This window comes from Sylvia atricapilla, chromosome 6, assembly GCF_009819655.1.
Source record: "Sylvia atricapilla isolate bSylAtr1 chromosome 6, bSylAtr1.pri, whole genome shotgun sequence".
In the NCBI taxonomy this organism is placed as follows: Eukaryota; Metazoa; Chordata; class Aves; order Passeriformes; family Sylviidae; genus Sylvia; species Sylvia atricapilla.
In genome coordinates, this window is record NC_089145.1 from 1271582 (window position 1) to 1291259 (window position 19678).

At 42.4% G+C, this 19678-nt stretch overlaps 1 protein-coding gene across 1 annotated transcript in view; it reads left to right on the forward strand.

Annotated features, from left to right (window-relative positions):
• SHANK2 (SH3 and multiple ankyrin repeat domains 2) overlaps nucleotides 1–19678 on the forward strand; it is a 243135-nt gene that overhangs the window by 69650 nt on the left and 153807 nt on the right. Inside the window, exons 11-12 of the mRNA XM_066320448.1 lie at nucleotides 4311–4480; nucleotides 15478–15591. Coding sequence (XP_066176545.1) covers nucleotides 4311–4480; nucleotides 15478–15591 — 284 coding nt within the window. The remainder of the gene's footprint in view (nucleotides 1–4310; nucleotides 4481–15477; nucleotides 15592–19678) is intronic.

Sequence of the window (19678 nt, forward strand, 5' to 3'; positions counted from 1 at the left end):
AATATTTTAATTGGAAGCACCAAAGCCAGCTGTTTCCTCACAGAGCTCTAGCAGCCAGGCAGACTTTCAGGTTCAGCAGTGACTTGGCGCAGATTTTGCACCTCCGGCTCAAGGTGCTGGCTCTGCACATCTTCCCGTAGTTGAAATAAGGATTGTATTTAACAGCAAAGCAAACTGTTTCTGGGATACCTGGTCCCTTCACTGAACTATTGGTCATGCCTGCAACCTGTGTTGGAGCTGCTCAGGGGTGAGGGAGCAGAGGCTGTTTGAGTTCTCTCTTCTGTAGGTGTGTGCTGAACCAAAGAGTGAACTAGAGGGAGTAATGGGATCTAGCAGGCGTTCTGGGTAAATATCCTGCAGCTCTGTCCCAATGGAGAGCAAATCCTGACTAATTAGAGTCATGTAGATATTGTAAGCCACAGAATAAATGGAGGGCGGGGGCTAAGTTTTGATCACATATGGGGGCTGCAGATTTGGGAAGCCACTGCCCTGGACTCAAGAGCTCCTGTCAAATACGGAAGAGATGGAGCTGCAGCAGGACAAGGGGTTAAAGTACTGAAAAAATGCAGGGAGGCATCAGAGCTGGGCACTGCTGGAGAGAACCAGAGCTCACATGTTTTAAACCCATTTTAACTCACTACTCATTCGAAAATCAGCTTTTGTCTGTCCCGTTTCCTAATGTTTCCTACTTCTCTGTCTATATCTCTGCAGTTCAGAGTATAAAAGGACTTGGGCATTGTCAAGAAATGCAGCTGTTGGTTTCTCTTTGCTCTTTGTAGGTGTAAGGGATGTTCAGTGCAGTTTTCATGCCAGTAAAACAAAATGTCATGGAGCTGACACTGCCTCTGTTATCTTGTCTGTTCCTCTGCTCTCCCTGGCCCTAGGCACCCAAACTGCCAGGAACAGTTTGTGATGGAAACAATGCTGCTGGACAGGGCAGATCTGGAGAATTGTGAGACAGAGTTGTCTGGAATGTAAGAAGGAGCGAAAGTAAAGGGAAGGAAGGAGATACAGATTCCGTATGCCAGTGGTTTCATGAAGCAAAGCAAGCTCATCTTGCTTTGTCATACGTTACAATAATGGCAAAAGCTGATTTGGATATAATTTGGGTGGAATTTCCTCACAGAGCCCGGTATCAGGTTAAGGTCAGTCCATAATGAGGCTTCAACTGGATGAGGTGTTGAAGTGAGGAGGCTGTAAGGCCCTTTTCAGAGGATGAGTGTGCTCGTGTTCCACTGGATTCTGCTGGTGCCACCAGAGAGGGAGGTTCTACCTTAGAGTCTGTGGTTACTTTAGCTGAATGGAATAAAAAATGCCTTTTCATCCATGTTCCTGGGATAACACACTTCAAATTCTAGAAGTATAAACAATCCTTTGAGCTGGGGCCAACAATTAAAAATTTTTTTGGACTAAGCAAACATTTACTTGCTTTGACTTTGTTCAGCTGCTTTCCTCTTCCCTTTCTGAAAAGTAGCTCAGATGTGATAGTGGGAACCAAATAAATGCCTGAGAGTCTGTGGCTGTAAAATTTTGGTCTTTCTCTTAGTGCATCAGCATCACAGCTGCTGAAACTGCTACCCAGCTGCAGAGTTTGCTCTGTGCCACCAAGACTTGTTTCAGAGAAGTCCAGAGTACGTGCAAGTACTGAGAAGAGGGCTGGAGGCTCTCTAAATATCAAGACAACTAAAAGGATTTTATATATAATTTTTCCTGCAAATAATGCCTTTTCTTGCCACAGGCCAATTTTGCAGTCAGGAATGGCACCTTATATGACACTTTCCTCACAGATTTTGTTTAACTGCATGACCACCTACTTGCTGTCAGCTAAATGTGGGAATTGTTGCTGTCTCTGCTTATTATTTGCAAATAATAGCAGTCACCATGAAGCTGTTGCTCCCCTGAGATGGAAAAGCCCTTTTTGACAGAGCAGGAAGTTGGGCTGTGGAGCAGAAGCAGCCAGAAGGGGCAGGGTGGTGGAGAAGGTCAGACTGTGACAAAGGGTTAATGAGGTTTGTGGGATTTGTGTTGTGGAGAGGTGCTGGAAAGCCATGCTGGAAGGGGTTCATGTGACCTTTACAGACTGTGTGGCTCAGCTGTTCTATCTTCTCAAACTGAGAGAGGAGATATTTAGATTGGATGTTAGGAAGAAATTTTTCCCTGAGAGGGTGGCGAGTTATTGGAACAGACTTCCCAGAGAAGCTGTGGCTGCCCCATCCCTGCAAGTGTCTAAGGCCAGGCTGGAATGACCTGGCCCAGTGGAAGGTGTCCCTGTCCATGGCAGGGGATGGCCCTGGATGGTTTTAAAGGTCTCTTCCAAGCCAGACTATTCTTGATTCTCATGAGGTTGTTACCACAGCAAAGTGGTTGGGGGCAGGAAGCTGGGAATGCAAGGGACAGCCTTCCTATGGAACTTACCCTGCAGAAGTCAGTGAATGAACCAACACAGCCTCAGTCAGCGCTGAGCTGCCAAGGATGGCCACCTTCTTCTGGCTGAGAGGGAAACATGTCCACACCTCTCCTGAAATCTCCTCCTCCTGCTCCTTCCTGGCATGGCACTTGCTGGGCCTGGAGCCCACGCCTGGGGACAAGCAAGGCAGAGGAAAGAGCTCTTTTTAAGAAGTCCTGCACCCCACGTTGCAGCCCTGATTTCCATCAGTGAGCCTGTTGCCTGAGAAGTTCTGCATTCCTTGTGTGGGTTTAATGTGCCATTTCCCTTTTCTCTTTCAGTGAGAGAGAAAATGAATGCATCTTCTTGTGCTCGCAGTTAAAGTAGATGCTGGGAGATAACACTGGGAATAGCTGCCACCAGACTAGGCAGAAACACAGCTTGATACAAGTGGAAATCGGATGTGTAGCTATAGTTTATAGATCTGAGGGTTTTTTTATGGTGATGACTGTTCCTTCACTTACAGGGAAAAAGGACTGGAGCAAAAGCACTGAAATCTGAACGTCATCTTTCCCTGGCTTTCTTTAAACAACTGTGAGAGTTGGCTGAGGTGTCTGGTGCAAACTCCATCACAGACATGCAACCAGAGCTTGCTTTTGTACTCCTGAGTCTGGCTTACCATGAGCAGCACCCCTTCACAGTAACAGAACAGAACAAGGTGAAAGGGGCATGCAATTCCAAATGGTGAAGAGGTTACTGCAAGAAAAGGGGAGTGTTCCTGATAGCAAAGATCCACTAGGTGTGGGTTTTTTACCACACTTCTGCACCTATTGATTTACTGCCTCCCATTTTGGTAGGAGACTGGTTAGAAAAAAAGGTGAAAACCCAGCAGAACCCAGCCCTTGTACTTCATTTTGCTTAAAGCACCTTGAGATATTTTCTTAGACAAAGGCAAGTAGTGTTACAATGGTAAACCACTGCCAAATCACCCTTCTGCCTTTGGTTAGGGAAGAACTTTCCCCTATCAGTCTCTATTAATATAATTTCTTCTCATGAATATTTTCCTTTTGTAGACTTTGGTTAAGACTGCAAGTTTTTATGCTTTGGGTTTTTTTTTGAAGTTGGCTGCAAGTGCGTTGCAAGTTTGTTATGATATATCCTTTAGGTCTCTCACCCTCTTTAATATTTGTCTCTTTCTCTTTTCATATCTTTTTGACAGTTCACTCACTTTCCCACAGGTTTAGGAGTGATATTATGCATTGCTCACCACCTTTCAACAATTCCTTTTTTATACACCATGAGTAAACTGTGAGTTGGTGGTGACCTGTGGCTTTCCTGGGCACATTGTGGAGTCACTGAGTGAGCTGGTGATTGCCATCCAGAAATAATGGTCATTTAGAGAATGTTAACCACGAGCATTGGGCTTTGTGCAGATCTAAATTTAACCTTGGTCCTTGGAGTGATGAAGTAACTTGATTATTCAGTCCATTTAGTTAATAATTCAGTGATCTCACTTGTTCACTCCGTGTTACAAAGATATCCATTCCCAAGAATTGTAAATACAGACATTTTCAAGTCCCTCTGACAAATTGACATGCTGGGAATGTATGATGGGCATATAAATTTTGAATTTAATTAGGGCCTGGGAACTTGCTAGTTTAATTTGCGGCAAAACTAAAAGCTTTAATGTTGTGTGTTTTCTGTTTTAGGCCATTATGGTCAGGTGAGTATTGATCATGTTTCATATTGAAAGATTTCAAGCCTTAAAAGCTCCTCTTTGGTATTTTTTTTCTGCAGGGTTAGATGTCTTACTGGGAGACAGTTTTGTTATTCACTGCTTAATTTAATCCTGCTAATGTGATGGCAAATGATTAACTTTTCCCTTTTGAATAAGCTGTTAATGATTTTTCATTTCAATTTCCAGTGCCGTTTACAGTCCCAGTGCCAACAAGGATTCTCTGTCTGCCTTGGATTATCAGGGTCCCAAAAGGAAGCTCTACAGTGCTGTCCCTGGGAGACTTTTTATCGTAGTAAAGCCATATCAACCTCAAGGGGAAGGGGAAATTCACCTGCACAAAGGAGATAGAGTCAAAGGTGAGCACCTAATTCATTTGGAATAAACCTTTTCCCCTGCTAGGTGGGATTTTTTATCTCAAAATTCTCTTTCTCAGGGGCGGAAATAATCCGTAAGGTGAAAGTGTTTTTATGCATTTGTTTCTTTTCGGGGTATTTTGCTCCTGGCTCTGTTTTGTAAGCAATGCATATTTAGCTGCCACTTTAACTTCAACTGACTTCAAAGTGCTGCCACGACTCACAACTATGTGCAGTAATAAAACCATTGTCTCTTACCCAGGGCACGGAATTTGCTGCTGGAGCCATTCCAGAGGCACCGCTCCAGGGCTTTAAGGGGTTATAAACACGTCAGCTATCTAAACAGCTCAGGAGGGGGAAAAGGGGTAGGGTCAGCTCTGCTTCAGGCCCTTTCCTCAAGGAACAGTTCATTGGTTGAGTAGAAGACGTCCCCTCATGGGATTTGGGATAAGCGGGTAGGGAGACCCTCCTGTAAATCTAATTTTGGAGGAAGTGTGATGGTGCATGTGAAATTTCTGTTCGCTGCTGCACTTGGCTGCTAAGACCAGGTTTAAATCAAGGCCAAGCTTTGTTATTGCTTCGAAGGCAGTAAATCCATCCAGATACGGCTGCAAAAATGGGAGATGGGGTGTACAGGACTTGCATTCCCAGAGTGAGCTGTGAGGCTGGGGTTTTGCACAGCCAGGTAAAACAGAATAAAAGAGACTTTGTGTTGGACCCATACAAATGAAACAACAGTTATGGAAATCAAACAAAAGGGAATAATTTCAGTGTCCTAAATAAAAGTGTTAAGCAGCTGCAAATTTTCTTGTGAAGGGAGTTACTTACCTCACAAAGGAAGACTTCAAATACCTCCTCCCTTGAGCCTGCAAACAGTAGCTGGAAAAAAAAAATAAGGAGCCATTAGAAGGTATTTTTGCATTTTTATTTTTGGATGTACTGATTCTGAAGCATTTGTGGGCTTAATTTTTGTTAACTCCAGCCCTCAGAAGGTGTAGGACAGAAATCTGAAGGGTGCTGCACTTAAAGGTAAAACATGCAAAGTTAATTTTAAATGCAAGGGCGAAGGGAGAAGGTTAAACTTAAGAGTCTGTAGGGCTGAAAAGATAATTTCCCAGTTCTCAACTTTGTTCCCTGATCAGGTAGGAAGCAGTGATTATGATCTCCTGGTGCACAAGAACTAGGATGAAATTTTGGGGGTACTAAATAACTTTCTCCACTCAGTGTTCTCAGAGATCTGGCAGGTGGCAGTAGACAAGGAATGAGTAGCAGGTGTTGGGCACAGAGATGTTCAATTGTCCTGCTGGATTTAAGGATGCAGGAATATTCTGTTTATGGAGAGGATGGAATATCAGCAACACAGGTTCTCACCAGAATAAGACAACTCTGGGAAAAGACAAAACAGAAATTGTGTTTCTTGGCAGAAGAGGAAACGCTGCAACAGGTTACCTGGAGTGCTGAGTATTTTAGAGGCATTCACTATCTGGCAGGTGGTTTACATGAGGTTTTGAGACTATTATATGCAAAAATAATCCCAGAATAAAAGATAGAAATTTCAATGCAGTGTTTAATGTTTTTGAGAAATTGAAAACATTGCAGGAAGGAATTAGTCCACTTTTCATATTTTCATATAATGGTGTAGTCTAAATATGAGACCAGTGATTTGGGGGAGGCGCTCCAAATGCTGAAATAAGAAATGGAATTATGGGGGTTTTCTTTATGGGGAAAATGTAAGTTTATTGAAAATAACACATTAATAATTACTGTCATCAAAAGAGGGACATACCCATCCCACAGCAAATCATTCCTGCAGCGATTATTTTTTCAGCTTCAAGAATCTGATTTGCATGTTGAATTGAAATCTGGCAGAGTTTTTCCAGGTCCGTTTGTTTTAAAGCATTTTAGAGAACTTCACTGCAGCAAAGTCTGGCGAGGTTTCTATACGTGTCAGCCTGCTTTTGGAGATGGTTTGGGAAAAGAACAAGTGTACACAGGGATTGTCAGTGTTACTCCCAAGGATGAAACCTTGTGAAATGTAATTTAAGGCTGTTTGCATGGCAGGGTTGGAACAGTGTGTGTCAGGCTCCCAGAGCTAATCAAAGGGAAAACTTCCAGAACAAGATCAAATCCTATTTCGTGTTACCATGTCAATGGTTCCTCGGCTGCAGCAAAAAATATGTCAGAATGAACATGGCAAGGTCATAGAGAGAACAAAGAGTGCAGGGGAAAAGACAGTGGTGCTTTAAAGAGGTCTCTGTTGTGTAACATACTGAAGAAGCCGCTCAAACTTTTTGTGCCAAAAATCCAGGTCCAATTAAATCTAGATTCCCGTCCCTGTTTCTGTCAAAATGTAATTATTGCTAGGGAATAAGTGTAGTGATAGGACAAGGAGCAATGGCTTTGAACTGAAAGATGGTAGATTTAGGCTAGATTTGAGGAAGAAATTCTTCCCTGTGAGGGGGTAATACCCTGGCACAGCTGGCCCAGAGAAGCTGTGGCTGCCCCATCCCTGGAAGTGCCCAAGCCTGGGCTGCACAGAGCTTGGAGTAATCTGAGATAGTGGAAAGTGTCCCTTTCACTGAGAGAAGGTTGGAACAAGCTGATCTTGAAGGTCCCTTCCAACCTGAACTATTCCAGGATTCTGTGATGTTTAAAAAAATTTTAACCATGCGAGCAGGATGGGCTCTCTCTCCATCCTCCAAAAGCACAAGGCAGTAGAACTCAGAGTCCTCAGTGCTGTGGGAGTGCCAGAACTGCTGACTATTAAGAGATCCTGCTTTCTTCCTCTTTCTGAGCAGGAATTCTTGGTACTGGATGTATTTTATGTTATTAACACACTTAGCAAGACCATGGCTCAGTCAGCCTGTTTGGGGTTTTAGCAACTTGCTCTGTGAAGTGCTTGGAGGAAATGGGAGAACATTAAACCTCATGGAATTCAATTTTTCCCTCACTCTGGAATCATCTTAGCCTCACTGAGCAATGGAAAAGCTTTGCCTTGGCCCCTCTCCTCTGCCAGCTTGGTGACTGCACTGTTCTGTGTAAGACACCGATGCCCAAGTCCTGACTCTTGGATTGCTTTGGGGAATTCAAACACGGCCTGGCACTGGCTGTGAGATTGTGCCCTGTGTTCAGCCTGACCCCGGGGAGATGCTCATCATGAGTACATCCCATGAGACTAATCACAGCAAAGATGTAGTGAGGCATTTATTGCAGGGATAAAAACCCAGAACAACATATTAGAGAAAGGGATTACTTGGGAAATGTTTTTATGGATTTTCTTTTTTAACTTGACAGAATTAGAAGGGTCACAGAAAGGGATGAATTCCTAAACTCTTGATGAAAACTGTTTTCATCAGATGGAGCTGGAGCAGGGTTGGTTTTTTTTTCTTTCTAAAACTGGTAGAAGTACGTGAGTGACAATAGTTCACTGTGTGTGATACAGGGAAATTTCTCAAAGAAATCTGTGAATGGGCAAGGTTCAAAGAAAATGTAAACTAAACAAAATGGTCTTGTGTTAATAGGATATTGCGTAGCCTGTACAAAAATACCTGCTGTATTTTTAGTTGTTAGTCATACACACTGACATCATTTGTGTGTCTGCCACTCATGAGAGAAGAGCCATAGCTGCTTGCAAAAATAAATCTGATATCTTTATTTATACCAGAATTGCCCTAATCTTATGTTTTCACATAAATGAAGGAGAGCTAGTTTGTTTCCTCACTGGAGCACTTCTAATATTTTGTTTTTACGTATTTTGTTTCTTTCTTCCTTCTGTATTTGAAAGTCCATAGCAATAAATCTACCACAAACCAAATGCACACAAATATGTATAAAATATCTGTAGAATGTATTTGAATCACCCTTTGTGTTCCTAAATTGAGTTCTTGCACTGGAAATTATGTGGTCTCTTTGACAGCAAAACTCAGAGAATGCAATGCTCAAAAAATTCTTTATGAGCAAATGAGCAGTTTTCTTAGCCATGAAGATAAAGCAATAGAGAAGATTTTTGGGAAGGTAACAGGTCTGAGATCCAGGTGCAGATGGGCTCTGGTCAGCTGAAAACTAAACAATCAGAATGGTTTTCAGAATCTGGGTTGTATTAAAACATATCTAAAATGCATATGAACTATCCTTCACTGACTTAGAAAGAAAAAAACCCACCTGGTTCAAATACCTTGAGAGCTTTTGAAGTCTCACCCTGCTCACAGCTTTGTTTTTCGTGGTCTCTCCAGATCCTTCTTTTTTTTTCCAGGCTGCCCTCCCCCATCTCTCTCAGCCTTTTTTAGTGCCTGGTGTCTAGAAAAACAGGGACTTATTTCAGTATCTCAGATATGCTCCAGCAGACTCTTCCATGAGCCCTCCGAGATGCCTCCGGTGCGGGCACAGCGTGCACATCACAGAAGGGTTGTGGTAAACCCAAATGCAGCTCTCAGCTCCATTCCTCGGGGTCAGAGGAGCAGGAGAAACTCAGCAGCAGCAGCTCAAGCATCTGCTGTGGGCAGGAAGTCAGTAGTTCTGTGCATCAGAAATATTGACCCTGGTGACTCTGCTTTTATTTCAGCATGATCTCAGCCAGCGGGGCAATCCAAATATATCACTAACATTTTCATTTCTTGTGAAATCCACTTGTAAGTCATTTTGAAAGAGAAAGATTATTAAACCCCTGCTGTGCTCAAAGATATTGCCAACAGACAGTGCTTGTGGGCAGGAGGAAAGTTGGTCTCCCAGGCTTTTGCACTTGTTGGATTAGTAAACAAAATACTGGGAAGGGAAGAGCCTCAGAAAGGCTGTTCTGTTTCTTCAAGAGCATTTTGTACCTTGTGTGGGTAAGTGTGGCAGCAAAATTGAACCTAAGAGGTTTGTAAGGAATTGTTCAGCTGCTCTTGCACATGAAGGATGAAATGAATGTGAAATGGAATGTTAATCTTACCCAGGCTCACTGGTCTGTTTTGCTTCCCTTCTGTCTCCTGACTTGAACGGCTTAATTTCAGTTCTTAACAGGATAAACTATGGTCCATCACAGGTCCTATCCTAACTCATTCCTTCAGGCTGCTTGTGGCCGAAGAGCAGGACAGAGTGGTGCTATCAAAGCAAAGACCTGGACTCGCTCCCGCTCCAGCAGGAGAGTTTCCTTTGCTGTCAGAGGCTGTGGGAAGGGGTCGGGATGTAAAAGCATCCACAAATCCCCACTGTCCTCGTGCTTGACTACTTTAACACATCTTTTCTTAAGTAGTCCGCAACTGGCCTGGAATATTCAGGGGACAAGGGAGCGCCAGGAGAGGCAGAGGAGCTGTGAGTGCAGCAGTGTGATGCAGCACAACACTACAGGCTCTGTGTCTGGGTTGGCTTGGAGCCCCTTCTCCATTAATTCTCTCTGAATTCCCTTGATTTCAAGTTCGGGCGTCCCTGTGGAAAAGAGCAAACTTGACTCTGACTGCACCTTCTTCAACAGAGCTGGGGATCAGTGGGTGGGTTTTTGCAGCGTTTGGTTTCTGACCAAAACTCAGATCAGTGCAGATTGATTTCTCACACGGTTTTCATCTCTCCCTCACTTTCTCAAAACTATTTCATAGACACCTAAACAACAGGGAAGAGGTGATCTTCATGGAAGATTCTGTATGACAAGGAGAAAAAGCACTCACAGAGGGCCAAATGTTTAACAGTTCTATTTCAGCTGAGCCACATTTCCTCAGATTTAGAGGATTACGTGCAGCTTATTGTATTTGTAGGTTTGACGTAGAGAGTGGTTGCTCTGTTAGTAGCCCCAGTCATCTTCTCACCCCGAGGTTCTTTTCCTGAAGTGCTTGTTTGCACTGTTTCTTTCCTGGAAAGCAGAGGTGAGAAAAGGTGTTTTAAGTCAGGATCTCTGTGTTACCTCCCTATTTTGGTGGCCTCCCATAACTCAGGCTGGGAAAGAACTGCTGCATTTCCTTCCCCACCACGAGAGATGTCTGTAGGGCCACAGTCCGGTCTGACTGCTCAGGCCAATTAGCCAGAACCATTAACTGCAGGTACACGAGGCTTCCCTCCCAGGCTGTTGGTGGAGTGCACAGGGAGGTTTGGGTGGCAGCTGGGGCACCGTCACTTGTGTGTGTGCTGGAATCCTCCCTGGGCCTGGCAGCAGCAGGAGGGGCGCTGAGGTCTCCCCACTCCTGCTGCTCTGACCTCAGGTTCTGTCAGGCCCTCGTGCTGAGGTCTTTGGGAGCCAGAACCAGCCTGCCCAAAAGGCAGGACAGCCAGATCCTGCTCAGTGTCCCTCGCGAGGGAGGGAGAGATTGCTGTCAGGAGCCGGGAGGGGCAGAGGAACAGAGTCAGAAAAACCTGGCTTTAACAGAGTAGGGGTTAACTCGTGCTGACTTTCATTTATGTCGTATGTAAAGTTTGTTTTCGTCAAAGAATCGTGGAATCATAGGGTGTTTACAGGGGTTGGGATGGGCCTTAAGGGTCATCCAGTCCTGATCCCTGGCTTTAGACACATCCAGGGATGAGATGCCACAGCCTCCAATACGTACTGCTGCATAGATTGTCTGCCATTTGGAAGCTCACCTTCCAAAACCAAATAATTCTGAAAATTTACATCAGACATTTATACAAGGGAAAAGCCTAAATTGCAATGTCAATTATTCCTGGGAAAAAAAAGTTAGACTTCTACCAATTACAAAGTAAAAATCTCCTGTATTTCAAAGAAGAAAATCTAGATGATTTTTACCTCAGAACACAAACCCAGAGTTATTGCATCAGCACAGGCTGGTTTGGCTGTTCATTTTTTTTTTTTCTTTCAATGGATTTCCAACTTTATACTTCACTGTCATCCTGTTGATTTTTCTTTTTTTTTTTTTTCCTGCTGGTTGCAGAAATGTTCTTTTTTCCCAGAACATGGTCTCTCGTTCCCAATCCATGCGATTATTTATTTTCCCAATAAAGAAGAATGCAGTTTATCCAAGCAGTAAAAATTGATTTAGATATTACGAAGACATTTTAGGTACATCCTGTAACAGCTGTAAAGACATTGGCCTGAATTTGGCTTTAAATTTCCTTGACATTTTTGCAAATAATGCTGCCTGGAATAATTCACTCCTGAGCATTTCAGTATCACAAGGAATTTAGAAATAGTAGTCACCCTAATTTGTTGGGAAAAAAAATACTTTCATTTCTTTTAGGGGCATGGAGGGAGCTGTAATGTGGGAGGATAAAAATTCTACGTTCTTTTGATTAAAATAATTTTTATGGTATATTGAGTAATTAATCTGTTTGAGATTAGGATGTTATATTAATATCAATTACAATAGATACAGTGCCAATAGACTTAGATTTGCCAGAGACAAAGCATTCTCTGCTCTATTCTATTAATTTTCTATAATACTGTAAAATACTCAATATATATAATTTTCTGGCAGAATCTCGTTGATTTCAGGTATAATGCTTTAAAGGCATTAAAATACGAGCTCCTGATTGGCACCTGCCTATCCATGTTTTCCTGTTACCCAGTTGTTTGGTGCTTATCCAATTTTGCTTTGCAGTTTTGTTCCTATAATTGGACACAACTCCTCTTTTAAACCACACTTTTGTTGTGAAAAGATGTCCCAGGATTCCTGATGTTACAAGAACCTTTATTTCACTCTTACATCAGATTCTTTTTGTAATTCAGGTTGTGTGTGAAGAGCCTCTGACCTGTTCTTGCCATAGCAACCACACCTTTTGATTTTACCAAAAGAAAAGGGAAAAGCACTGGAAATTAGAGAGCCTTCTTATTAATTTTGGGGAAGTTGTCCTTTGATTTACCATTGTTTTGTCCTTCAGCAGGGAAAACATTGATTAGAAAATCTCTTACTGGTAACAAATTGTCTGTTACACTGAGTCTCTTAAAAACACTATTGGGAGAGGAAAGATAGACATTAAGGCTCATTCTAAAAAAATGCCTTCATGGGTACAATAGATAAATTACATTTTTCTATTTATCCTCTAAGTTCTCCACATTGGAGTGAATGAAGTGTTGCCAGTTTTTACAGATCTATAGTTTATTATGGCCTTGGCTCCTGCTGCAGAATTTCTTATTAATGGCACCACGTGAGGGGGATGAAGATCATTTCAAGGTTTTAGGGGATGCAGAACCACGTAGAGCTCAACTTCTACACTGGAATATGAGCTTGTCTCCCATATCCCCAAAAATTCATCTGTCTCTGCACATCAGCTGAAGCCAGGGCTGTCCCTCATTTGCCTCTTGTGCCATCTCTGTGCCTCCTGCAGCTCCAGCAGGCTTCTCCTGCTTCTCCTGACCCCAGCATGAAGTTTTTCCCACTCACCTCTTTTCCGTGGATGTTATGTCTTCAGGCAGGACTACACGTGTTTTTCCTTTGCTCTGGCTATTAGTGATGGCTGATACTCAATAATTCATGGGATAATGGGCTAAAGTGGGTCTGGTTCTGCTGTGCAGGAGTCTCTTTTCACTCTGCACTCATAGACAGACTTCCAAGGCAAATCTCTTTTCCCAAAAGTGTTGGTTTGCATCAGCTGTGACTGCCACAAACACGTGAAATCACTCCATGGGTTTGAAACACCCAACTTCCTCCTTTCAGTGCTTCTCTCTTCCTAGAGCTGGAAATATCCGTGCAATTTGGAGTGTCAGTGGATCTGACAGATTAATAAAATACCAAATTAGGGAAGTCTGTCTCAACATCTAAGTAGTTTTTGTTCTGAGCATCTTGCCAGTTTCTGGAGTGAAATCAGGACCGAGATTCAGGGCTGAAAACTCCCCCCAAATTAAAAAAAAAAAAAACGCAAGCAGCTGATTACTGGCAGTAGGACTCCTTCACTGCCTCACATTTGGAAATTTCTTCTGGCTGGAGTCCTACACTCTTTTATGACTGGAGTTAAATCAATGTACAGTAGGATTCTGCAATAATTCTAATGTATATGTATAGGTTATTAAGTTTTCTTGGTTCCTTATATCTAAGAAATGCATTCTTCTGTGAGCAGAGATTACATCGTCACAAATGTATTGGAAGCTGCTGAATTCCCCATTTATATTGGATGGATGATCAGGGAATGTTTTATGTAACACTGAATTATCAGATGGACAATGTGTATTAGCTAATGTGCACAGGCTTTAAACATTTTCAACAACACCTGGGATACAGCAACATATTTTTTCATTAATTATGCCCCATGTTTATGTATATTTTTAAAAAGACATGTTAACATTTTTTTATTCAGCTCAGTTTTCAGTGTAGAGTTGTTGGTGTCATCCAAGGTCAGGGCCTTCCCCCAGTATCCCATAACTCACTAGGTTTATAGGAGTTATAGGTTATAGGTTTCCTCATATATGTCAGAAAGGTGCTTGACAAATTGTGCGTTTGGGACCCATCCAGGTGTAGGATTTTTCCTTAATGGATGTTTCCTGAGACTTAATATGTACTTCTTACTGCAGTGGGGTGTAAACGTGCAGTTCACGGAATCTGTCTCTTGGAATATACTGCATTAAAAGGCTTAAAAGTGATGTATTTATAAACATTTTGCTGTCAAATGTCTCTGTCAATAGATGGCCATGCTCTGTAAGTGATACCACAAATAGCTTAGGGTTGCATTAATAAAAACCCTGGTGAACATTGACTTTCAAATGCAGTTTTACAGATCCCGGTGTCTCAAACCAGACTGCTTTCACATTACCAAGATTTTTAATTTTTTCACTTTTTTCTGGGCTCTGATTGATTTAATTTTCATCCTGCTCTGTACTAGTGCAAATCAAGTTCAGCTTCAGTGCCCCTGAGTCACAGCAGCTGCACTGATCCCAAGTTCAGTCGCAGCCAGGCAGGGACCAGGGTTTTAAAGCCTGGCAAGGTTTTCACAGTGCCAAAAGTGCTGGTTTTTGACACCATCAAAGCAGCTCTCCTTTATGTCCCTCCTGCACTGAAACACCCTGCAGAGGCACTATCCCAGGTTCTGGAATCCCTTAGCAGAGAGCTGGATTTGGGCTAATTAGCCTTGGTTTTCAGCAGGGCCAGTTGGGGCTGAGCTGGCACTCAGTGGATGGAGCTGGGCGGATTTTGGGAAGCTCTGAGCACGTGTGCTCTGTGTCTGATCCATATTGCCAATCAGCCTGGTTTGGTTGATACATCACCTTTGTTGCAATATGAATGTACAGCATTTTTTAACAGTACATTTATGGTCTTCTAATATGTAGTAAAGGTACAGTGGTTTGTAGGAACTTCTATAATACTAATTTAAACACCACAGAAAGTATTTAGGGTCCTTCCATCATCATAATTCACCTCCAGTTGCTTACTAATAAAATTGTTGCTCTGCAGGCTTTTGTCACAATCCTTGCTGAGTCCTAGAATTAATATCAAGATAATTAGAAGTGTCAGATAAAAGCCTTTTCTCCTACTGACAAATCATTCTCCTCCATATTTTGTTTTCTTCTATTGAGTAAAAAAATCATTGAAATGTTTCAAAAGGCATCTCCATTGTGGATCTCGCCTCTGGGAGGTTCAAGTGTTTGCGGTGTATTCAAACTCTTAAATCATATTACTCAACCTGCATTGCAAATCCCTGGAGCTACCCACTAAATCAAATAACATGTTTCCTTAGGAAGGCAGGAAAAGCAGGAGACATCAATTTATGTATTATTAAAATCCATTTCAGTGTGGGTGCAATTTTACAATGGGTTCAGCACTTCGTTTGAGCAGAAAAGACAGTGTTTTTTGGTAGTGGTATTACCATGTATTTATCCTTGATTAAACCAGCAGTGAGAACACTGAAAATGGAAACAATTGTGGGAAGGCCGAGGAAACTTGTGGTTAAAACAAAATTTGGGGAGTGTTTGCAAAGACTGGGTTGGGATGGTCCTGCTTAAAGGTTACTCCGTGCCCATTTTGGGGGTAGCAGCATTAGTCCTTGCAGAACGCTTGCTCGTTTTCAGTGATTGCTTAATGTGCAGTGCAATAATGGTGTGTCTGTGTGGGGAGGCAAAGTCTAACTGTGCCTGTGTCTGCCCTGTTTAGTGCTGAGCATCGGAGAAGGCGGGTTCTGGGAAGGCAGCACCCGGGGACACATCGGCTGGTTCCCTGCTGAGTGTGTGGAGGAAGTTCAGTGCAAACCAAATGAAAGCAAACCAGGTAATCACATCAAGCTCCTGTTGAACGCTAATGTGACAAATGGCACGTGTCTGTCCCGACAGAGGCATCGGGGCCTTGGGGCACTGCTAGAAATGGGAGTGTTGGATAAAGCTGAGCTGCTGCCCTGAAAAACACAGGTGGGTTTATTGACTGGATTTTACTGTCCGAGGAAACAGACTTTCTCAGGAGGAGCTAGGCTGGGAGGTACTGAAGCTTCTCACACACCTGTATGCAGACATTGTGTATAGGATTATATTGATTTTTTTAAATTTTCTGAAGTGTGGGAGAATGTCTAATGAGACAATTAAATAAGCGAAGAAAGTCTGGCCAGTCATCTCCCGATCTGAGGGAGTCATACAATGCATTTAGCTCTTGTTCACAGCCCTGGTGACCTTTTCCTGAATGCTAGTGGAGGCACCCTTTAGTGGGATGTCCCACACCCATCCTTACTGATGACAGAGGAAATGGAATCCTCCTTTAGCAGACACGTGTATCACCACAAGGGACTTTAAGCCAGGAGCCTTTATAGTTCTGGTATAATAAAAGAAATCTACATTAAAGCAGGTTATTTTAAGAATTACCTACCATCTCATAATTTCTCTGCTTTTAAGAATTAAGATGTGAGGACATCCTCTCTAATTAAAAGCTCATTATAAATGAACTCTGAGAACATAATTAATGTTCTCCAGGAGTGTATGCAGTTTGAAATCAGCTATTGATGTGGTTTTAGATCTCTGTTGTATTGATTAAGAGCTTCTGGCGTCGCACAGATGATACACTAAAATTTATGCGTTGTATCATTCATTTACAGATGTTTTTCTTTTATGCATGCCATTATAAACTGCAAGGTACAGTCCTCTTTTTCTTTTTTCCTGTGTGGAGAGCTTGTGCTTCCTTTTTTTATTTCCCTTTTGAGAGGGGAAAAGAGAAGGAGGGAGAACCAGATCTAGTATTTGGAGAGAATGGATCCAGGCTCTGAGAACAGAGGGAGAACTCTTGTGTAGTTCTTAAAGGGCTGGAGAAAAGTCAGAATTTAGAGATGGAGGTGTGTTGAACAAGAGGAAGATGGGGGCTGGAGTTGCCCAGTGCAGGAACAGTAACCCTGCATTAAATTTGAGCTGTCCATTTGTCTCCAAATCTGAGGAGAATTCTGAGGAGGGCATTAAGTGAAGTTCTAAGATAAGAAAGAAGTTTTGCATCTTTTTAGTGATTTTGAGGAGAGAATAACCAAACCTGTTTGTTACAAACCCTTAAAGACTTCCTTGAGAATTACTTCAGGAGGTAAATTCAGGAAGTGACAGGACTGTCTTAGTAGATGATGATTGTTTTTTGAGCAAGAATTTCTTTGATCATTCAAAGGAACACAAAAATTAAGAAAAGAATTGTCATAAGAGGGACAAAAGGATTACGAAAGCTGGAAGCAAAAAGAAGAATACAAACAGAAGCAAGTTACAAATTTTCTGACATGAAATTATGAAGTCTTATGCCATGTGTCTGGCAAAGCACCAGATATTTACTGTAATTTATAACTATTGCCTTCTTTCCAATCGTTTTCCTGTTTGCTTATGGTACAGTGGGAATAATAATGTTAACATAGCTTAAGGCTTTAAATATGCCATTCTTCTTCTCTAAAAAGGATGAAAATGTAATTAAATAAGAACAAAAGGGACACATTTTCTCTGGCAGTGAACTTGTGCACTCTCATATTTTGCTGGACTGTCTCAAAAAATGTCCCGGACCCAGAATGAGGTTCTGTGAGTAATGTGATAGAGGTTGGAGTTGGGAGGGAAATGAAATATATGGAATGCACAGTATGTGCCATATTATTATTGAAATACGGCATGGAGTGAAAGCAGCTGATCACAGAATTGCTCTGTGCATTCCCTCTGCATAGGAAACAATGGGAATGAAAGGGGAAAGCTTTATAAGCAAAAATCAGCCAGTATTCCCTCTGAGTACAAATGCAGAAGTAATTTAGAAAAATGTGTTAGGCATGGTGAAATGATTAGAAATTAAATTAGGTCTGCTGGGATTGCTGAAAGAACATCAGCTGAGAAACATCACAAACTTGTGCCACTTGCAAGAATTTGCATCGTGGTCTTTGCAAAGCAGCAGAACTTCTTATGATAATGATTTAGAAAGTAGATCATTTCAATGTGGAGGAAATGAAGCTCAGACTCAGCCTTTTCCACACCAGCACCACAGCAATAGTTCTTTCCCCTCAACGAGATTTAGGAACATTTCTTCCAGCAGCTTCCCTTTGCTATTAAGTTTGAACAATTGTGTTTAATAGAGGCTTGTCATTTGCACACTGTGGGTGAAGGGAAGAGGAATAGTTCTTGGAAAAAACAAACTCCAATTAAACACTCCAGGCCCAGTAAAACTGCTGGGCAGGTGTTTCATGTCAGGGTGATGTATAATCTCCCTTCCAAGGAAAGTTCAGTTTCTAGGGAACTTTATTGCAATCCCAACTGTTCTCTGGAAGTGGGCAGGATGGAACAGCACCTGGTTCCTGTGCTCTCTTCAAAGATACCATGCCAGCTTGGCAGGTTCTGTTTTCCAAAAAAATCATATTGACTGGCATTAATTCTACATCTCTTCTTTAATCTTTCATTAATTGAGACTTGTAGGAATTGCTCCATTATTTTGCTAGGGTTGATGCCAGGACTATGGGCTCCTAATTATCCAGGTTGTTTCATTTGCCCTTTAATAGCACCAGCACAGGACCTGCTGCTTTCCAGTCTAAAGGAGTTCCCTTGGCATTTTGAGATCCAATGGAAAAAGAACAACAAAGAAAACCATTATTGTGGTTTGCTAAATCCTTTAGCCTGCTTTTAAAAAGTTCTTACAAACAAAACCCTTGTGCTACCTCATTTTAAAAAAGTGTAGCCTTTGTAGCCAGTTTTTAACATTCTCCAGAATTATTCTGAGAGTAGAAGCATTCCCTCAGATGAGGTTGGCACATCATCTTGCATTTTACTTGCTCAAAAACAGAATACAAATGTCACATATTTACTCTTTCTACATTGACAGTTATCTGGTGTTATTCAGTGATGAGACAAGTCCATTCTGAAATGTATTTCTATTCTGAAATATGTTAAAATATATATATTTTTTCTAAAATATTCTGGGTGAGTTGACAAGAATTTTCTCCTGCTTTAATTTAGATGTTTCTGTTCGATTTTCTTCCATCATAAGGTATTACATGAAGTTGAGAGACTCCCTACATGAATGCTTTCTAATACACCTGGGATTTTAGGCTCCACATCCTTCAGAATTCAGCCCTTATCTGATTGCCCACAACTGAGGTGAAGAGTTTGTTTTCAGGCAGGAACTTACCTTTAACTACACTACAACTTTATCATTTATTATTCCTCCCTCCCTAAAGTGCCTGGAGAACTCCTAGATTTTACAAATGGTAATGAAATGAAAACAGACTCAGCGTGTCTGAGTGGTTCTCGCTGTCCTTCAACTCTTGGTCTCCTCAGTGCACCTTTCCTTGAGTTGCAGCCTCATTTTTAGTATTGCCTTAGGAGGAGTTTTCATAGTCTCCTTCGTGCCTTTTTGTATCCTGTGGCCTTGGGATACACCTGATGAGTAGCTGTCGGAGTGCTGGGAGTTTATTTCAGCCTGGATCTGATGCGGGCCCGTGGCTGCAGACCATTAGCAGTGCTCCAGAGCTGGTTTTTCCAGGCAGGGATCCGATGGGAGCAGCCCGAGCTGTGCCAGTCCTGGGGGCTGTGGCACGCACTGCCCACGGAGCTGTGCCCGTGCTGACCTCTAGTGTCTCAGCAGCCTCTGCCAGGCCTCCAGACTGGCATTTCCCGGCCCAGGTGGCACAAAGGCACGGAATATTTGGGTGGGGAAAGACCTCAGGGCTCACCGGGACCGCCCTGTCAGCCCGACTGAGTGCCACGTCCAGTCCTTCCCTGGGCACAGCGCCTGGGCTTTTGGCTGGAATCCCTTATTGCCTGACTTTCCAGCAACTTGAAAACACAGTGACAGATTATCCAGGAGCAGCAGAGTTGCCTTGCAATTTCTTTTTTACCTGTGTAACCTTACACTGGTGTTATAAGCAGAAGCTGCA